The sequence below is a fragment of the Leucoraja erinacea genome, chromosome 2, assembly GCF_028641065.1.
Source record: "Leucoraja erinacea ecotype New England chromosome 2, Leri_hhj_1, whole genome shotgun sequence".
Classification (NCBI taxonomy): domain Eukaryota; kingdom Metazoa; phylum Chordata; class Chondrichthyes; order Rajiformes; family Rajidae; genus Leucoraja; species Leucoraja erinaceus.
The window spans coordinates 47,654,947-47,677,271 of NC_073378.1; the positions used below are offsets into that span (position 1 = coordinate 47,654,947).

Sequence of the window (22,325 nt, forward strand, 5' to 3'; positions counted from 1 at the left end):
CGCTCCAGAGAATAAAGACCTAACTTATTCAACCTTTCTCTGTAACTTAGTTGTTGAAACCCAGGCAACATTCTAGTAAATCTCCTCTGTACTCTCTCTATTTTGTTGACATCTTTCCTATAATTGGGCGACCAAAATTGTACACCATACTCCAGATTCGGTCTCACCAATGCCTTGTACAATTTTAACATTACATCCCAGCTTCTATACTCAATGCTCTGATTTATAAAGGCTAGCATACCAAAAGCTTTCTTTACCACCCTATCTATATGATATCCCACCTTCAAGGAACTATGCACAGTTATTCCCAGATCCTTATGTTCAACTGTATTCTTCAATTCCCTACCATTTACCATCTACGTCATTTTTTGATTTGTCCTGCCAAGGTGTAGCACCTCACATTTATCAGCATTAAACTCCATCTGCCATCTTTCAGCCCATTCTTCCAAATGGCCTAAATCACTCTGTAGACTTTGGAAATCCTCTTCATTATCCACAACACCCCCTACCTTGGTATCATCTGCATACTTACTAATCCAATTTACCACACCTTCATCCAGATCATTGATGTACATGACAAACAACAAAGGACCCAACACCGATCCCTGAGGCACCCCACTAGTCACCTGCCTCCAACCCGACAAACAACCATCCACCATTACCCTCTGGCTTCTCCCATTCAGCCACTGTTGAATCCATTTTGCTACTCCTGCATTTATACCCAACAGTTGAACCTTCTTAACCAACCTTCCATGAGGAACCTTGTCAAAGGCCTTACTAAAGTCCATATAGACAACATCCACTGCTTTACCCTTGTCAATTTCCCTAGTAACCTCTTCAAAAAATTCAAGAAGATTAGTCAAACATGACCTTCCAGGCACAAATCCATGCTGACAGTACCTAATCAGACCCTGTTTATCCAGATGCTTATATATATTATCTCTAAGTATCTTTTCCATTAATTTGCCCATCATATATAGTACAGGAGGGGAACTTAACAATTTCCAATCGTATAATGGCATATTGTAAAACTGCATTTAATAAGTGTTCCATTTATTGGCTGGCACCAGAAAGACTGAAAACCACCAGGTCATTAAATAGCTAATTGATTCAATATTATTCACAAAAGTGAACCACCACCCTTCTGCCAGATCTACACAAGAGCCTGGACCAGATAAATTGTTCTTAAGGCCCTCCGAAGTTAGCCAGCAAGCAGCTAAGTTCTGGACATCATTTCTTTTGGCGTTACATGCATTGTGAAAATACTTTAATTTCAAAAGATACATTATTTTTAAATGTTCTCATCACGCCAAATCTTTTTTTTCCTCTAAATGATGTTATATTTCGCGAAGTCAAACCTGAGTGGGACCTTCACAGTGAATGGCAGGGCCCTAGGAAGTTTCTTTTTTAAGAGCAGAGGGATCTAGGAATGTAAGTGCATAGTCTGAGGGTGATCTTATAGAGGTGGATAAAATCATGAGGGGAATGCACAGTGTCCTTTATCCAGAGTAGGGGAATCAAGAACCCGAGGACACAGATTTAAGGTGAACCATATAACCATATAACAATTACAGCACGGAAACAGGCCATCTCGACCCTTCTAGTCCGTGCCGAACACGTATTCTCCCCTAGTCCCATACACCTGCGCTCAGACCATAACCCTCCATTCCTTTCTCGTCCATATAACTATCCAATTTATTTTTAAATGATAAAAACAAACCTGCCTCCACCACCTTCACTGGGAGCTCATTCCACACAGCCACCACTCTCTGAGTAAAGAAGTTCCCCCTCATGTTACCCCTAAACTTTTGTCCCTTAATTCTCAAGTCATGTCCCCTTGTTTGCATCTTCCCTCCTCTCAGTGGGAAAAACTTATCCACGTCAACTCTGTCTATCCCTCTCATCATTTTAAAGACCTCTATCAAGTCCCCCCTTAACCTTCTGCGCTCCAAAGAATAAAGCCCTAACTTGTTCAACCTTTCTCAGTTGCTGAAACCCAGGCAACATTCTAGTAAATCTCCTCTGTACTCTCTCTATTTTGTTGACATCCTTCCTATAATTAGGCAACCAAAATTGTACCCCATACTCCAGAATTGGCCTCACCAATGCCTTGTACAATTTTAACATTACATCCCAACTTCTATACTCAATGCTCTGATTTATAAAGGCCAGCACACCAAAAGCTTTCTTTACCACCCTATCTACATGAGATTCCACTTTCAGGGAACTGTGCACAGTTATTCCCAGATCCCTCTGTTCACCTGCATTCTTCAATTCCCTACCATTTACCATGTACGTCCTATTTTGATTTGTCCTGCCAAGATGTAGCACCTCACACTTATCAGCATTAAACTCCATCTGCCATCTTTCAGTCCACTCTTCCAACTGGCATAAATCTCTCTGTAGACTTTGAAAATCTACTTCATTATCCACAACCCCTCCTATCTTAGTGAAGGGAAAGATTTAATAGGAACCCGAGGGGAAACTTCTTTATACTGGTGGTGGTGGTGGTGGTGGTGGGTACAAGATGTAGAGGAGGTAGTTGAGGCAGGTACTATAAAGAAATTTTAAATGAATTTGAATGGGTACATGGATAGGAAAAGTTTAAGAAGATATGCATCAGACACAGGCAGGGTGGGGCATTTGGTTGGCATGGGCATATTGGGCCAAAACATATGACAGCAACAACATTTCTGGTCTTAGGACCCTGCTGTTTTGAATTTGGTGAATTATGTCAAAAACACATTTGACGCTGAAGAATCACATTGTTGCCTCGCTACAGCTAATCATTTAATACGTACCCTCCTGCAGTGCTTAAGATTCCCCTGTCTGTCTTTTGATCAAAGGCTGGCTCAGTTTTACCACCCAGTGCAGAGTCTACTTAGTGTACATTGTAAAAATGAATTATAGACGAACAGATAAAATGACAGGATCCAGCTACAGTAATTTATATGTGCTCTGGAATTATACAGGAAGAGGGAATACTTTAACCACTCGTGTTAGGGAGCACAGGGATCAGCAATTATTAATGTAGTTGATTGAGGTTTCAGGAGGTTTTGTAAAGGGACATGTTTCAGAACTTTTTAACGATTCTGCATTGCTAGAAGGGAGAAGAACAAATCAAGCCCATTTCCACACAGACCTTTCTATCCTGGCCCTCCTCCTTTGCCAGAGTGAGGCCCCATGGAAACATGGAAGTACAGTTTATGGTATCTCACTTCAATCTGTGTCCCAAAGAAAACAACCTCAACTACCCACTCCTTTCTCATACTGACATTGTTCCCATCTTGGAAATATCACAGAAATATGGAGCAGCACAGTGGCACAGCAGTAGAGCTGCTGCCTTACAGTCCCAAAGACCTGGGTTCGATCCTGACTACGGGTGCTATCTGTACGAAGTATGTACATTCTCTCTGTGACCACATGGGTTTTCTCCGGTTTCTGCCCACACTCCACAGACGTCCAGGTTGTAGGTTAATTGGCTCTGGTAAAATTGTAAATTGTCCCTAGCTTGTAGGATAGTGTTAGTGTATGGGATGATTGTAGGTCGGCACGGACTCGGTGGGCCAAAGGGCCCACTTCCGCGTTGTATTTCTAAAATCTAAAACTGATGAAATTATTTTAATTGGCTAAAACTTTTCAGTCTTAGTAATACCCTGGTACATCATTTATGATCCAGATAGGTAGTTAATAGCCTGACACATGGCATTGAAATGATCAAGAAGAATCAATTGGCTCCTCATCTAATTTAGTTTAGTTTACTATTGTCACGTGTACAGAGACAAGTTTTTGTTTGCGTGCTATCCGTCAAAGGAAAGACTACACATGAATACAATCAAGCGTCCACAGTGCACAGATAAAGGGTACAACATTTAGTGAAAAGATATAATATTGAAGTCTGATAAAGGTAATTCAAAGGTGAGGATGGGAGGTCAGGGCCATTGGAACTTAAGTTGGGGATTTCTCAAAACTGGGTTGGAATTCTCTCTCTCTCTCTCTCTCTTATATGCATGCGCGCACACCATTATTTTGTGCAACATCTCAGAAAATGTAAATATTAAATAAAATCAGGAGGTGTAAAAATGGAGCAAAAATCAAACATTTGGGTGTGAGAGGCTGTTCCTCAGATATAAATGCTATGCAATTTTGTGCTGTAAGTGCCATCTACAACACAGATACCCAAGATTGGATATGGTGGGATCCAGAGCGTAAATACAAGCTACTCAGTGTGCCAGGCTGCAACAACAGAGGAAGATTCAATCTTCACAATGTCGGGTTATAGAGTACCCAGACTGAATATTGGGTGCCATTCCTGTAACTTGCGATTAGCCTCACCCTGAGATCGGAAGAGGTCAAGGACAGACGGCCATCTTGAGCTCTGGGTTGCAAAGCACTAATCCTTTTTTTCATTAATCATCTCCCAGCCCTTGTCCCTATCTCCACCTGTGCCAACTGCGACTGGAACGGCGACTGCCAGAGTGGAACACACACACACACATCGCTTCCTTCACCAGCCCGTTATGCATGCGGGGGACAGGGCAAGCAGGGGGAGCGCTGTCTGAGTGAAATTCACACGTTGCAAAGCCAATGTGATACAGAAACACACCGCGATGAACAGGAAGGTTGGCGCTGTAATTAAGACGGTGAAAGCACAGTGTACGGGAAGGGTCACGTAAGTCCTTTAAAAGAGGGGGGAGAAGAGGAAGAAGGGGGGAGAAGGAGTGAAGCCAACTTTTAAGAAGCCACAGATACACGGCCATGAAGCTCGGGAACATTTAACATCGGTTATCCTTGGTTTTGAAAACTAGTGCTTACGTTTTTTTCCCAATGAGCCAATGAAATTCACCGGTGAGCACTGGCTACAACCTACAAGAACCTATGACAACCTTCGACCTCCTGGCAAACCACTAGGACTTCCTGGCGACTCACCTACAGCACGAGAATACTCGCTACTCTCCATGGTGGCTTAATTCTGGTCACCGTTAATTTTTTAACATGTTTAACATGACCGCATAGTCTCTTGCAGTCGCCTAAAAAGTCGCCTAAGTGGGACAGGCCTATGATGGTACTGATATACTCACAAAGTTCTCGGGCAGATTCTTTGACTTTGGGTTGCAGCTGAAAATATTACTTCACTGTGTCCTGCATGTGTTTATTCACTCACTCCAGAAAAAAACGAATGCTAACATTCAAAAACTTTTAAGAGATGCAGTCCTGATTTTAAAAAGCAGCACTAGCTTCTCAAAGGAAATAAATGCTATCACTAATTAATTCTAAAAAGATGATCTTGGGAAAATGTGGGATTTGTCAGAGCCAGGAATCCCAGTGCAGAGGCTAAGATCCATAACACATTCCACAGATTTATTCTGCATGCATTTTCAGTACTTTCAGACAACAAACATGTTTCAACCCCCACCTCAGAGAGCTGTTCCTTCTGTTCAGACAATTTGCTGGTACCTTCTGCTAGCGCCTCCAAATCTCCTTCAACCCCTGCTGCCTTCAGGGCTTTGAGGACAATGTGCTCTGCGTAACATTTTAGAAGCTCCCCTGCTGACTCCACAGCAGTGTTTTGAAGCTGAGGAACAAAACTTGAAGGATTAATGCACATCTATGCAATCAAAAAAACATATAGCACCAGCTGAGCAAAATAAAAACATTTTTATTATTAGAATTAGTATTTTTGAATTGTCATCTAATTTTAAATAATCCTAATTATGGATATTAGGCTTCAAATTAATCTTATCCAAACATAAACAATGGAAATACTGGGGGATTCCATCGAGACTGAGAGAATGGAGCAGCTGGGCTTGTACACTCTGGAGTTTAGAAGGATGCGAGGGGAATCTCATTGAAACATATAAATTGTTAAGGGCTTGGACACGCTAGAGGCAGGAAACATGTTCCCGATGTTGGGAGAGTCCAGAAACAGGGGTCACCGTTTAAAAATAAGGAGTAAGCCATTTAGAACGGAGACGAGGAAACACTTTTTCTCACAGAGAGTGATGAGTGTGGAATTCTCTGCCTCAGAGGGCAGTGGAGACAGGTTCTCTGGATGCTTTCATGAGAGTGCTAGATAGGGCTCTTAAAAATAGCGGAGTCAGGGGATATGGGGAGAAGGCAGGAACGGGGTACTGATTGGGGATGATCAGCCATGATCACATTGAATGGCGGTGCTGGCTCAAAGGGCCGAATGGCCTACTCCTGCACCTATTGTCTATTGTCTATAAGACGATGCTCCAGAGATTAGCTTTGGCTTTATAAACCTGAGTTTTACATGTTCCATGTGCACAACATAAACCAGACTGATAAATTTGAGGGTATTAGCTGTAAGGCGAGGTTGGACAGACTTGGATTGGTTTCTCTGGCATGCCGAAGGTTGAGGGGAGACCGGATAGAAGTGTATCACATTATGAGAGGCATAGTTAGGGTAGACAGAACAATTTTCCCCCAGGATGAAAATATCAAAGACTCGAGGACCTAGCTTAAGGCGAGAGGGCCATACTTTAGAGATGGAGAGCGGGAGTGTCCCGGGGAACCGCGCCGCCATCCGGAACGCGTCCCGGCAGATCCGACTTGCCTCACAGGCCTCCCAGGGGGCTGTGGTGAAGCTGGGTGGAGAGGCCTGGCTGGTGCGAAGGAGCCTCAGTGGCGGCAGCGATGGGTGCCTTGGCGGTGACAGTGGGTGCCTCAGCAGCTGCAACGAGAGCCTCAATGGCAGTGTGGACCTCGGTGGCAGCGGGAACCTCGCGGTCGACCTGCAGATCAACGGTCGATGAGCGTGAGGGGGGAAGGGGAAGACAATGGGGACCCGCCATGGGGGGGACCATCGTGAAGAACAATGGAGGACCCGGCGTGGGAGACCGCTGTGAAGGACGGTGGATGAACAAAGAGGCCTGGGGTGGGGGTGGGGGGGCACTCGAGTTTAGAATCCTCTGCCCAGGGGATAAGTCTGTGTTTGTTTGTTTGTTTGTTTGTTTGTTTGTTTATTTATTCCGGTGAAGACATTGTGCACATGGCAGCCAGCCAACAGTCCCGTGTCTTTTTCTTTTAATTTCAAGTTTTTGTGTACCTGTGTGTTGCGACTGTCGCCAGACCAATTTCCCTCTGCGGATGAATACATTTTTATCGTATCGTATATAAGTTTCTCTTTGACATAGAGGTGGTCGGTGCCTAAAACATCCTACTCGAAGTAATAAAGGAGGCCGATAAAATTGTGGTGTTTAAGAGACTTTTGGATAGGCATGAGAAAATGCAGGGAATGGAGGGATGGGGATTATATTCTGACAGATTATATTACTTTATCTTGTTTGGCACAGACATTGTGCAGCCTCTGATCTTCTATGTTATCAGCAGGATTTGGGATAATAGTTCTACGAACAATTGCTACATGTAGTTCATTTAAGAGAAAGAACTATACACAAAGTTCAGCTAACCAGGGTATAAATGCATTTTTCATAACTTAAATCTAAATGGTTAAAAGCACAATTTTACATTTTAACATCATAAACCACAGCAGCTCAGCATCATTTTACTCTGGTTATCAACTTGACCTCTGATCAGTTTCAGCAGTGTGAACAAATATTCCGCTGGCATTTTCAACCACAATCGTAAATTATATGAGATTGTATCTAAAATCTCAGGTTTAGGAGCAGAGCTGATTCCAGCTCCTGTTGGTTTAGGCTTACTTCAGAATGATTTATCACTTACCTCTCTCCTCAGTTCACTCATACACTGTCTTGTCTTAATAATGGCCAACTCCATATCGTTTGTGGCTTCTTTGGCTTTCAGGCATTGCTGTTGAAGAGGATAGGGCATGTTGAAAGCTGATCAAAATTAAACCACTCTTTCTGTACATAGCTTAAAAAACTTTAAAATGAGCTGAATGCTGTCAATGTTTTATCAGACTCTTTGCTTTACTGAGAACGTATTCCTCCCCACATTCATTGGAAAGGTTTGGTGAAGATAATAGTTAAATTCTTCAAACTGAGGTTTCTTCATAACACGCTACAAAATAAAGACTCTGCCAAACCACTAGAAAAGCTTTCATAAAGCTGCAGCCTATAAAACAGGATCAATAATTTGGCATTCTGATTCCTTACATCCAAGCAACACCATCACGCCTCATTTCTGCTTAGCTGACTGGAGAATGCATTTTAATGCACTTACTTATCAAACATAAATCCTCTATTATAGCAGCCTTCTGCCAAATATTCATTAATATATGAATTCAGAATATTTTCAATATTAATGCAATAATAAGAAAGACAGGATGTTGACACATTTAAACCTTAACCACATGAGTTTGGAAGTTAAAGACTTTAGTTTTAAGTGTTTCAAAAACCACAACCGTCATTAGATCAGCCACAGTGCAGCACTTATATCAATGGCATGTAGACAGACTTGCCATTTACATCCCTGTGAAGGACTGAAGTCAGGAAAAGTACTCCATACAAACAGTGGGAATAGTAATGAATATTTAAGAATGATCTGACTGTTTAGGTTATTCATTTTCCACAGTTTACCACAAGTGTAGAAAGAGAGAATTTAAAACTTTAATTAGACTTTATAACAGTTCGGTCAAACTGTCTGTCTGCCTCCAACTGCAACAGATTTAAAATTAGAATATGTCTTACTCATAGATCTTTGCGACTGACCTTTCAATTTTCCAGTGATAGATATTCCTGACCATTCAAACTAGAGTTAGAATTAGAAACTATTTATGTTTCATCACCATATTTATCCAATGTGTTAATTCCAGAGAACGTAAAAATATACTGGAACCCTTATTCTTAATATAAAAGGGTTGCTCTCCCCTCCACCACTTCCATGTAGCCGAAATTATAATATTACAAAACCACAAACAAATTAAGAAACTGGTGTATATAATGGTAACTGTAACTTTAAGAACTGAGTGAAATAAAGAAGATCCCCACTGGAAATAGTGTGTACTGAAACCCTGTGCTTGTTTCTATCTACATGTCTCCAATACTTCTCCAGAGTATGTTTTCAGCTGAAGGTTTGTTTCTGTGATAGGCATATTGCTAAACATGGATTCATAGGTGTCTTTGCTTATAATTGTGCAATCAGCTGCGGTATCAATACACATAGTAATGTATTGATTGTTCACTTTGACCTTTGTTTGACAGTCTTCCTTTCCAGACCCGCCGTTCATAGTATAGATGCCGTACAGTCCGTTCATTACTCTCTGACTGCTTCAAGTTTGTGAATCCCACGCATTTGGTTTTGTCAAGCCTATTGTTTTGCTTTGTTCTGTGATGATGCTCTACATGCTGATGCAATATGACCTTTTGACAGTTGTGGCATGTAGAATCCTTGAACTGGCACTTATTTGCTTTGTGTTGACCATTGCATCGATAGCACAAATCTGCGCTTTACCCAGAACTTTGCTGTGAAGTCCTTATCCCTGTCTTGTCATGCTTGTGTTTTGGAACTGCCTTTTGACTGTTGACTGTGCCAGCATGTGTTGGTTGAAACGTGTGCACTTTGACATGCCATCTCCATGGCCAAAGCAGTTTTGCATGCCAAATCAAAGATAAGGGCTGGTGTGTTCAGTCATTTTGATTGGATTCGCTCATCCAGCATTCCACATGCAAATCTATCATGCAAAGTTCGTTCCATAAATGGTGCAAAATTGCAGTGTAGAGACAACTTCTTCAATGAGATAATGTACTCACCCAGTCTCACCAGACTTCAGGTTTCTTGTGTGGAGTTTGTAACTTTCTGCAATCTCTATGGGCTTAGGGTTAAAGTGAGCATCACGTTTTGAAAGGACAGTCCCAAATGAAACATTCCTTGCTTTCTCTGGGGCTAGGATGTCGGTGAGAGTTTCATAAACATTCAAGACCAATTTCAGTTAATAGAATGGCTTTCTTTTGTTCCTGGATGGCCTTGTTTTGTGCTCTTACCTGCACTTGATCATCATCCTCTGTTTCTTCAGCTTCAATAATGTAATTCGCAATAAAAAACATTCCCATTCGCTCACAGTACAAGGTAAAGGTTTCACAGTTCTTGTCGAAAGTCAGCCTATGTATCAAGGATGCCATCTTGCCCCATAGATACAACACAAAGATAACTGGACAAACTCTAAACGATTTGTACAGCTGTTTTAAACTACAGTCCCATGTATAGACGGATCTGCGGCCTTTCGTGTCCAGTTCGCAAACAACGGCGACACAGCTCCGTATTTGCTGTTCAGGTTTTCAGTACACGCTGTTGCCTGATCAAATGGGCTTCTATCTCCAGAAGCCAGCAACAGCTATTGGCAAATATATGCCACAAATTCCTTCACAAATTGAGAAAATGTAGATGACTTGAAACTTGCTTCTTTTCCTCCAAATCATCATCTTCCTTGAAATGAGTGGAGTTGCTCAACCTAGCACAGATTCAGTGGGCAAACCTCATGTGATTACTGCTGGGAAACTGCCCAGTGCTCCTCCACTGGGTTCCACAAGATGCTTTATGTATAGTGTGAGCTGCATGTTGGTGTACACCTGCAAGGATCCCAAACTTTGACAGTTATGTTGAGACCTGTGGGACATTGCACACAGATCTTCTGTCATCTTCTCTATATTGAAAACCTACAAGATGTTCCAATCAACTCATCTCCCATTCTTCTAAGTTCTGTTGGATACAAGCCTAGTCTGTCCAACCTTCCCTCATAAGGCAAACCAGTCATACTTCCTGATATCAATCTGATAAATCTTCTCTCAACTGCTTCCAGAATTTCCATAATTCTTTCAATAAGGAGGCCTCTAGGGGACACAGTACTCCAAATATGTTTGCATGTAAATGGCAAAATAAAGCTGAACTTCACAACTTACATAATGATACACAACTTCATGAATGAATGAATGATGAATGAAGTAATGAATGAATGTTTATTGGCCAAGTATGTACACATACAAGGAATTTGCCTTGATGCTCCGCTCGCAAGTAACAACACGACATACAGTAAACAATTAAGAATAAAACATCTATTTGAATCCTCTAACAGCAAATGCTTTCCATATTCCTTGCTACACCTACTATATCTTTTGTAATTCATGCATCAGGATGTTTTGATCCCTCTGCACCTCTGAGCTCTGCAACCTCTCATTATTTAAATGCATTTCTTTATTCTTTCTGCTATTAGGACCATTTACTATTTCCCCGCATCTCATGCTATTGCCAGATTGTTGGCTATTCGCATAACCTATTTAAACGCCAAGGCCTCCCATTATCCTCTTCGCAATTTACTTTCCAACTTGCTTTTGTGCCATCAGCAAATTTAGCTATAAATATCTGCAAAGAAATCTAATAAATTGGCCACATACGATTTTCCTTTCACAAGACGTCATCTTTGCCTGATGATAGCAGAGCACTTAGAAAATGTCAAGGTAATGTTGACAATAAAGATTCTCACATTTCCCTTCTTTCGGATGTTATGCCAACTGTGTAGACTCTGCTTGATGTGTCGTCCCCTTCCCCCCCCCCCCCCCCCCCCCCCCCCCCCCCCCCCCCCCCCCCCATGTATGCTTAAAGGGATTGCATACATTATTTTCCAATCAAAGAAACCTCCTCTGAATATAGAGACTTTTTTTTAAATGAAAATTTAGGTACCACCTATCTCACTACCTATTTCTTCCTAGCATTGAATTCAAAATACATGACAGCCAGTAACTTCTACAGTTTGATCAGCACCTCTTCCCTGACATTTATAACGCTCCTAAGTTTCTCCCTTCCGACTCGTACATTACCACTATTTCCCATGTGTTACTAATATCCTTATAGTGGCTAATTCAAAATACCCATTTAATTCATCGGCCACCTTCTTATTTTTCATCAATTCTCCAAACTCACTTTCTATTAGACCAATGCTAACAGTGTAAACCACTTTTCTTTGCACAATTATATATTTTTTTGACTCAACATAATCCTTAACTTTCTTAATCACAGATGGAGGATCCTCCCGTTGAATTTTTCTCTTATTACATTGCATATGTTCCATGCATTTGAGATGTCCTCTCAAATGCTTACCATTGATTTTTGATGTTAATGTAACTTGCTGAGTCACTTTAGCTTGCTCTTTTCATGTCCTTACAGTTTCCTTTATTTACGTTTGAAATACCAGCCTGGGACCCTTTTTCCCCTCAGACTGACTTTTAAATTCAATCATAAGAGGGATGTTTTCACGACAATGCTATTTATTTTCCATACCTTGCTACACAGTACCAAGTTTACTCTCTTGATGGCCAGAATATATTAATCTAAGCAACTCTCCTGTAAAAACTTGAATTACTTGAAGAAAAGCAGCATGGTGGTGCAGCAGTAGTGTTGCTGCCCAACAGCACCAAAACCGGGGTTCAGTCCTGACTGCCGGTGCTGTCTGTATGGAGTTTGTATGTTCTCCCCGCAGCCACATGGGTTTCCACCCACACTCCAAAGACATACAGGTTTGTAGGTTAATTGGCTAATTATACCTAGTGTGTGGGATAGTGCTAGTAAATGAGGATTGCTGGTCTGCGCAGATTGGGTTGGCCAAAAGGCTTGTTTCTACACTGTATCTGCAAACTAAACTCATCAAGCTTATCTTTGCCTATCAGTCTAATCGTAGACCAACATCCCTCATGATTATGGCCATACCCTGCTGACAAGCTCATGTCATTGCTTACTTGATACATACCTTATATGTGCCTACTGGCAGGTGGGACTAGTGTGGATTGGGCTTGTTGGTTGTCATGGGCAAGCTGAGCCAAAAGGCCTGTTTTCACGCTGTATGACTATGATTCTACCGTCATTGGATATGTACACCACTCGCAAGGTGAAAGTTTTGTGTTTATTATTTTTAATCCCATCCAAACCAATTCTACATCCTGATTTTTTGAACTCGGGTCAACCTTCCTATTGACTTAGACCATTATTGATTTGAAAAAAAAAAAATCAATTTTGCAGTTCTTCATTGGTTCTTATTCATCTGTCGAAAATTATATTAGTTGAAGCCACAATGAGGCAAATGCTGCCGATATCAAAGTCAGGCTCACCTCACCTCTGGAATTCAGCCAGATATGTGATTGTGTCTGTAACAAAGTGGCTTGTAAAACCCAACCTGGTCATCAAAGAGCATTGTATTGTTGAGCAAGCCCCATTTGATAGCTCTATTGATTTCATTGTCCAACACTTACAACTGAAAGCATGCTAGATTGTGGTTAGCCACATTGGAGTAGCCCTGCTTTTCATGAACAGGGCATACATGAGCAATCTTCTTGATACTAGTGCCAGTGTGGATGGCAATATTGTAACAGCATTGTAACAACTTGAATGTGGGCACAATGTTGTTTTGGAGAAGAGATCCTCAGCACTGCAGCTGAGATGTTGTCTGGCCCTACAGAGTTTGCTGTATCCTGTGCTCTCAACTGTTTGCCAAACATGTGGAGTAATTCAAAGTGTCTTAAGACAGGCTGTTCTGATGGTGGGGATCTCAGGAAGAAGCTAAGAGGCTTTATCTATTTAGCACTTGTGCTATGTTCTTTTCCACACAAAGGGTGGTGGGTGTATTGAACAGTTGGACAGGTACATGGATCGGACAGGTTTGGAGGGATATGGACCAAACACGGGCAGGTGGAACTAGAGTAGCTGGGATATTTTGGCTGGTGTGAGCAAATTGGGCCGAAGAGCCTGTTTCCACACTGTATCACTCCATGACTTCTGCTGACTATAGCTGTGTAGAAACATAGTAACATAGAAATTAGGTGCAGGAGTAGGCCATTTGGCCCTTCGAGCCTGCACCGCCATTCAATATGATCATGGCTGATCATCCAACTCGGTATCCTGTACCTGCCTTCTCTCCATACCCCTGATCCCTTTAGCCACAAGGGCCACATCTAACCCCCCTCTTAAATATAGCCAATGAACTGGCCTCAACTACCTTCTGTGGCAGAGAATTCGAGAGATTCACCACTCTCTGTGTGAAAAATGTTTTCCTCATCTCGGTCCTAAAAGATTTCCCCCTTATCCTTAAACTGTGACCCCTTGTTCTGGTGAAGAACACAAATTACAATCCTTTCTTACTTAATTTTGATCAGAATTAAACAAGGTAACGAAAGGGTGTGCAGTGGCAATTGGCATCTCTCATGGACCAGGTGCAGAAGAAGGTCATGGGAATTTGGCAAAATAAGTGTCAGACGCATTATTCCTTCTAGAATTGACATTGTACCTGGTTTTCTCTTGTCTGGGCATGCGACAGAGATAAGGAAACCTGTTTCTCAGTGGAAAGTTACTGAATGCTGGATCGGAGATCAGGCCCACCACCACAGTGTCATCAGCAAATTGATTATAGAATTGGAGCTGAACCTAGCCACACAGTCATGTGTGTACAGGGAGTACAGTAGGGGGCTGAGGATGCAACCCTGGGGGGATCCTGTGCTCAGGGTGAGGGACTGAAGTATTTCCTCCCATCTTGACTACCTGGGGCCTGGTGGTGAGAAAGTCCAGGACCCAGGCACACAGGGGGGTGTTGGATACCAATTCCAGCAGCTTCTCAGCAAGTCTGGTGGGGACTATCGTGTTGAAGACTCCATCTTGTCCCTGTACCTCCTTTTTGTGTCCTTCACCACCCTTCGCAGTCGGTAGGACTCTACCTTGTAGACGTTCATATTTCCAGATGCCAGGCCAGAGTTGTAGGCAGTGGTGCGAGCATTCAAGGCCACACGAACGGACCTGTCCACCTAGCTGAGAAATCTCAAGGCTACTGCATCCTACCTGTGTCTCATTGTGTTACAGGAGCTCACCAACATCTACAGATGGACTATAAATATTGATCTTGCTAGTAATGTCCATAAGTAATTAAAACAAAAGCCTGACTTTTTGAGTTGTAGCATTTTGGAACTATAGACTAACAGCCCTGTCCCATGGTACGAGTTCATTCCAAGAGCTCTCCCGAGTATAAAAAAAAATTAAACTACGGAGAATAAACGTAGCGGGTACGTCGGAGCTCGGGGACGTCTCTTAGCAGCTCGTTACGCTAACGGCAGGTACTCGGGAAGATTCGCTAACGGCAGGTAAGCACGGGAAGACTCGTGAAGATTTTTCAACATGTTGAAAAATGTCCACGAGAGCCCCGAGTACTGACGAGTGGCCATTACCGTAAATCTCCGAGTTCGAATCAGGGCAAACTCGGGAGAGCTCTTGGAATGAACTTGTACCGTGGGACAGGGCTTTAACTATGTCCTTTTCACAGATACTGTTAGTCTGATTATTCCAATCTTACTAAAGGTTTAATGATACAGATTAAATGTCATACTGTTCCAATTGAAAGTTGAAAGATGAACATTTTCCTCAATTCTAGGTTTTAATTTTCTACAGTTTATCATTCAAACAGCATTAAATAGATAAGAACAGATGGAACTGTTTTCCTTTGGCAGCTGATATGCTATCAAAATACAAAAAAACCCTCGAAGTTCTTGTTAACAGTGTTTAAATTAAATACATATATAGGAAAATCAAGACTGTTATCCATTGATTCATTCCACTAACGGAAAAAGCCTACATTGCCAAGCAGGGTTCTATAATCTTCAAAGCTGAACTTTCTCGATAAGCACAGCAGAGGCTATGATGTTGTAATCCCACACTTAATTATGCTAAATTGAAGAGTTTATATTTTGTTATATAAATTATTTACTTGGCCAATTTTCAGTTGATGATGATTAAGCCGCAGCTTGACAATATTGGAATAGGATAAAAAAGTGACTACTTGTGACCAAACAAACTGGGATACCACACACCTTGTGTTCACATTCAACTCTAATATAAAAACAGGATGGATGCTTTCCAAAAATTCATATTTAACCATATAACAATTACAGCACGGAAACAGGCCATCTCGGCCCTACAAGTCCGTGCCGAACAACTTTTTTTCCCTTAGTCCCACCTGCCTGCACTCATACCATAACCCTCCATTCCCTTCTCATCCATATGCCTATCCAATTTATTTTTAAATTATACCAACGAACCTGCCTCCACCACTTCCACTGGAAGCTCATTCCACACCGCTACCACTCTCTGAGTAAAGAAGTTCCCCCTCATGTTACTAAACTTCTGTCCCTTCATTCTGAAGCCATGTCATATTTGGGGCTATGGAAGTACAAGATTGTCATTAGAAAATGAACTAGTTAAAAAAGGCTGAAGAAAATATGAATGTCATTCTGATAGAATTGAAACAAAAAAAAAAAAATGATTGTTGTTCCCACCAGATGTGAGTAGAAATAGCTTTCCATTCCATGGTGGTAACTTCCAATACCAAAAATAATCAAAAAAGATACCCAAACAGTTTAGTGGTTCTTTTCACATGTGTAAATACTTTGGGAGTACTATTCACCGCATTTACTGATCTGCATATTGCAGTAACCAACTTAGGTTCTTGCTTAAAAAATTAGACCAGGACTTCAGCATCTGAATTTAACTGCCAGTGCAGAAACATAGAAACATAGAAATTAGGTGCAGCAGTAGGCCATTCGGCCCTTCGAGCCTGCACCGCCATTCAATATGATCATGGCTGATCATCCAACTCGGTATCCCGTACCTGCCTTCTCTCCATACCCTCTGATCCCCTTAGCCACGAGGGCCACATCTTACTCCCTCTTAAATATAGCCAATGAACTGGCCTCAACTACCCTCTGGCAGAGAGGTGCAGAGATTCACCACTCTCTGTGTGAAAAAAGTTCTTCTCATCTCAGTTTTAAAGGATTTCCCCCTTATCCTTAAGCTGTGACCCCTTGTCCTGGACTTCCCCAACATCGGGAACAATCTTTAAGTTTCTATAAGATCCCCCCTCAATCTTCTAAATTCTAGCGAGTACAAGCCAAGTCTATCTAGTCTTTCTTCATATGAAAGTCCTGACATCCCAAGAATCAGTCTGGTGAACCTTCTCTGTACTACCTCTATGGCAAGAATGTATTTCCTCAGATTAGGAGACCAAAACCGAACGCAATACTCCAGGTGTGGTCTCACCAAGACCCTGTACAACTGCAGTAGAACCTCCCTGCTCCTATACTCAAATCCTTTTGCTATGAAAGCCAACATACCATTCGCTTTCTTTACTGCCTGCTGCACCTGCATGCCTACCTTCAATGACTGGTGTACCATGACACTCAGGTCTCGCTGCATCTCCCCCTTTCCCAATCGGCCACCATTTAGATAATAGTCTGCTTTCCCGTTTTTGCCACCAAAATGGATAACCTCACATTTATCCACATTATACTGCATCTGCCAAACATTTGCCCACTCACCCAGCCTATCCAAGTCACCTTGCAGTCTCCTAGCATCCTCCTCACAGCTAACACTGCCCCCAGCTTAGTGTCATCCGCAAACTTGGAGATATTGCCTTCAATTCCCTCATCCAGATCATTAATATATATTGTAAATAGCTGGGGTCCCAGCACTGAGCCTTGCGGTACCCCACTAGTCACTGCCTGCCATTGTGAAAAGGACCTGTTTACTCCTACTCTTTGCTTCCTGTTTGCCAGCCAGTTCTCTATCCACATCAATACTGAACCCCCAATGCCGTGTGCTTTAAGTTTGTATACTAATCTCTTATGTGGGACCTTGTCGAAAGCCTTCTGGAAGTCCAGATACACCACATCCACTGGTTCTCCCCTATCCACGCTACTAGTTACATCCTCGAAAAATTCTATAAGATTCGTCAGACATGATTTACCTTTCGTAAATCCATGCTGACTTTGTCCAATGATTTCACCACTTTCCAAATGTGTTGCTATCCCATCTTTAATAACTGACTCTAGCAGTTTCCCAACTACCAATGTTAGACTCACTGGTCTGTAATTCCCCGTTTTCTCTCTCCCTCCCTTCTTAAAAAGTGGGGTTACGTTTGCTACCCGCCAATCCTCTGGAACTACTCCAGAATCTAAAGAGTTTTGAAAGATTATTACTAATGCATCCACTATTTCTGGAGCTACTTCCTTAAGTACTCTATCTGGCCCTGGGGATTTATCAGCCTTTATCCATTCAATTTACCCAACACCACTTCCCGACTAACCTGGATTTCACTCAATTCCTCCAACTCCTTTGACCCGCGGTCCCCTGCTATTTCCGGCAGATTATTTATGTCTTCCTTTGTGAAGACGGAACCAAAGTAGTTATTCAATTGGTCCGCCGTATCCTTGTTCCCCATGATCAACTCACCTGTTTCTGACTGCAAGGGACCTACATTTGTTTTAACTAATCTCTTTCTTTTCACATATCTATAAAAACTTTTGCAGTCAGTTTTTATGTTCCCTGCCAGTTTTCTTTCATAATCCATTTTTCCTTTCCTAATTAGGCCCTTTGTCCTCTTCTGCTGGTCTCTGAATTTCTCCCAGTCCTCCGATATCCAGAAGACACAATGTAGTCCACGAACCCTGAGGTAAGATGATTTTAAATGTAATGTACTGTTAATTGGAAATTTTATTAGTCATTTAATTTTATAGCACAGAAGCAATTTGATATGACTGATTCAATGATCATTTAACATTTGATTGGCTCAAATCAGTTAGAATTCAATGGAATTCTCAACCAATCTTCTGATTTATGTGGTACTTTAATAATTATCCACATTAACATTGACCTTTGTTGTCAAATGTTCACCAAGCTCCAATTATATATGTTCTCATCTCTATACCAGTCTCCGCCACAGCAAACTGAAATATGAAGTCTAAATGGTCAGGGAACAAAGTTTTCCTCTCTGTAGTGAGAATTATTTCATTGTTTTGCAATGAATTCTCCAGAACGATCTGAATAGCATAAATAATCCGACCATGAATGAATTTGATCAATTCTTGGCAAGATCAATCATAAACAACTCACTGAAACCTTCTCTTCTCCATTCCCATGTATCCGTTCCTGCACAGAAATATCAATGTGCATTTATCAAATAATTCTCAACGAGAGCAGTTTTGCAGCCTCCTGTGTAAGTTCAGCAGCTTATTAGCTTTGGGACTTCTGAACTTCTCAATTGGACTAAAATATCTTCCACCAGTACTCAACCTTGTAGCAAAGCTTTTCAAGATCCAATCATACTTAAAATAATCTTCTCCATAGCTTTCTATGATGATTTCAGATTGATAACCCCTCAACCAAAGAAACAGATTTTTTTCAAGAATCAATCTGTTAAAATCATTTACAATTTTAAAGAAGGTAGACAAAAATGCTGGAGAAACTCAGCGGGTGCAGCGGCATCTATGGAGCGAAGGAAATGGGCAACGTTTCGGGCCAAAACCCTTCTTCAGTCTGAATTTCTCCAGCATTTTTGTGCACCTTCAATTTTCCAGCATCTGCAGTTCCTTCTTAAACACTTATACAATTTTAAAGATCTTTGTTAAACATTCTATTTATCTTCTCCACATCAATGGAAGTATACTCAGTCCAAAGTTGCTTCCCATAATCATGGACTTCCTTTAAATATCATTTTGGTGAACCCACTCTAAATTATTGTTTTATGGTCATTTCTACTTTCTACTAAAACGACAATGATCCAACTGTGCAAGAAAACCCACATATTGTGCACCAAAGGACAAAGAAAACATAACCAGATTAAATTGGCAAAAGTACTCAAGCTTTATACATGAACAAAATCTTACTGCTTGTTTCCACACAGCAACCAGCTGCTCCAGCTCCACTCGGGCCAGTCTGGATAGTTCCAATATATGTTCTCTGTGTTCATGGCTTGTATATGCAGAGTCTGTAAAGTCCTCTGTATGCTCCAGGATTATTTCTAGCATTGTCGTCAGGTTTTCTTTTGCAATTCCATGTAAATTGTCTCGTAAACCTTCCACCTTCATCTTAACAAAAGAGGTTAATTAATAATGTGAATGGTAATGCATTGACACATATCATGTGCTAACTCAAGTTTACTGATCTTCTGCCTCGTGGATCACAGTTTCTTTCAAGACACAGTCTTCTGCCGAGATTAGGGATCCCTGCACATTGGTGAGGTGCAGGACTGCCAGTGTGAGTGGCGAGCTTTAAGGTCTTACTGCTTGTCCATAATGAGTTCCACCATTGCCCAGGTGGCTGGCATTTTGTTTAGTTTAGAGATACTTCATAGAAACAGACGCTTTGACCCACTGAGTCTGCACCGACCAGTGATCACACATACACTAGTTCTTTCCTACACACTTGGAACAATTTACAGAGGGCCAATTAACCTGCAAACACACGCCTTTGGAATGTGGGAGGAAACCAGATGCCCAGAGGAAACCCACAAGGTCACAGGGAGAATGTGCAAACTCCACACAGACAGCACCCAAGGTCAAGATCGAATCCTAATCTCTGGCGCTGTGAGGTAGCATCTCTGCCGTTGCACCAATGCCACCCTGTCCAACATATTGTTTCAACTGTTTTTCCCATATTTGTGTTTGACATTCAAGTATTCACTAATCAGATGTGTCAAAAATATATTGATTTTTTAACATTCTGAAAGAGTAACAATATACACATATATACTGTACAATTAAATCTTTCAAAATTAAAATGACGTTTCGTAACTTTTCTCCCAGCAGCTGATTTCTGCCAATCTTTAGAATAAGCTTGATGCAATAGCTACTGGTTATTTTTCTGTGGGTTGAACCAGCAGACATACTAGCCTAAGAGCTGGAAGATCTGTGGACATTCCATGAGAGCACCACCCAAGTACATCAGAGGTTCTGCAGCCAGATCAATGCTGAGCAGAACGCTGTAATACAGATTGAGCTTGAGAGTTGGCCAGTTAAGTTATTGATATTGGTTTATTATTATCACATTTACATAGAAATAGTGAAAAGCTGTGTTTGTGTGCTATCCAGTCAAATCATATTATACACGAGTGCAATCAAACCATGCACATAGGTAGAGCAAAATACCAGAGTGAAGAATATAGTGTTACAGCATTATAGCCTCACAGTTACAGAGAAAGTCACACCAAGTTACAGACACTTGGTGAGACTTCACCTAGATTATTGTGGAGTGTGGCACAGCTCTGGTCTGCATAAAGGGCCTGTCCCAATTGGACGAACTAATCCATGAGTTTAGAAGACCCTAGACAAGTTGAAAAAAATGTCAAAGTCGTGTTGACTCACCGAAGTAAAAGACCTCTTACGACCTCCTATATCTATGTCTACGACTATGTCTACAACCTCCTACGACAATGTCTACGACATCCTACGACCCCCCTCAACCTCAGTCTTCCACAACTACTACTAGCTACGAGTGGAAAATAATCACATGATAAAATGATGTCTATGTTTCTATGACATGTTTGCATTTTTTTTCTCGGGCCAGTTACCAATCTACGACTACCATCACGACCTATCTATGACCTACCTACAAGTAAAAAGTATCAATTTTTTCCATGTTGACCTTTTTTTACTCGTGGACATTTTTTATCAGGCTGGAAAAAACGCTGCGACCTACTTGAGGCTACGAGTGTGCGGAGACCACTCAAGAGCATGAGGAAGAGTTACGAAGACCTCCTACGACCGCGTGGCGAACCTGCTACGAGTATGAGTCAAGGGCAAACTCGGCAGAGGTCGCCAATTAGGTCATGAAAGTGGGACAGGGGCTTAACTATGAAAGATTAGACATGTTAAAAAGAGAGTGCAACAAAGTTTCACCAGGTGAACTGCTGGGATGATGGGAGTGTCATACAAGGTGAAATTGGCTTGATCGGGGCTGAATATATTTCAGAGTAGAATGAAAGAAGATCCCATGATTGTATGATTCTATGATTGCAAAAGAAAGCTAGAGGGAGCAAGGTTATGCCTACAAATGACAGCAGCAGTATTTGTTACCAGAGAGATTCTAACAGAAAACAAAGCTAAGCGAGGTAAAGCCAACAAAAGCTACTAAAAGAGGCAGGTTTAAGCAGGCATGTAACATTCTGAAAGGAGGGGATGAGCAGCAAGCGATGTGGTTCATAATGGCATTAACAGCAGAGGTAAGAAAAGAGATGGGATTCTGCAAAGGGAAGTTAAGGAGAAAGTTAAAAGTAGGAAGGAAAGCAAGAGAGGGCTGGTCCGCTTACTGTATCTGCATTTCATTTAATGCAAGGAGCCTCACAGATAAGACCGATGAGCTGAGAATGTGAATCATTGCATGGCATTATGATATTCCTGCAATCATGGAAACATGGTTGAGGGATAGGATTGGCAGCTTAATATTTTCGGGTATAGAAATTTCAGGCATGACAAAAACGGCTGCAAGAGTGGGGGTGGTATGGCACAACCTAGCAGGGAGAGCATTATAGAGGACTGGATATGCTGGGGGCAGCAGTTATTGAAGCTATATGGTAAAAACCTAGA

At 41.7% G+C, this 22,325-nt stretch overlaps 1 protein-coding gene across 1 annotated transcript in view; it reads right to left on the reverse strand.

Moving 5' to 3' along the window:
- Positions 1-22,325, reverse strand: part of ctnnal1 (catenin (cadherin-associated protein), alpha-like 1) — a 312,118-nt gene that overhangs the window by 31,293 nt on the left and 258,500 nt on the right. The window contains exons 7-9 of the mRNA XM_055656355.1: positions 19,629-19,829; positions 7,708-7,794; positions 5,417-5,575 (exon numbers count right to left, since the gene is read on the reverse strand). Of these exons, the coding sequence (XP_055512330.1) occupies positions 5,417-5,575; positions 7,708-7,794; positions 19,629-19,829 (447 nt within the window). The remainder of the gene's footprint in view (positions 1-5,416; positions 5,576-7,707; positions 7,795-19,628; positions 19,830-22,325) is intronic.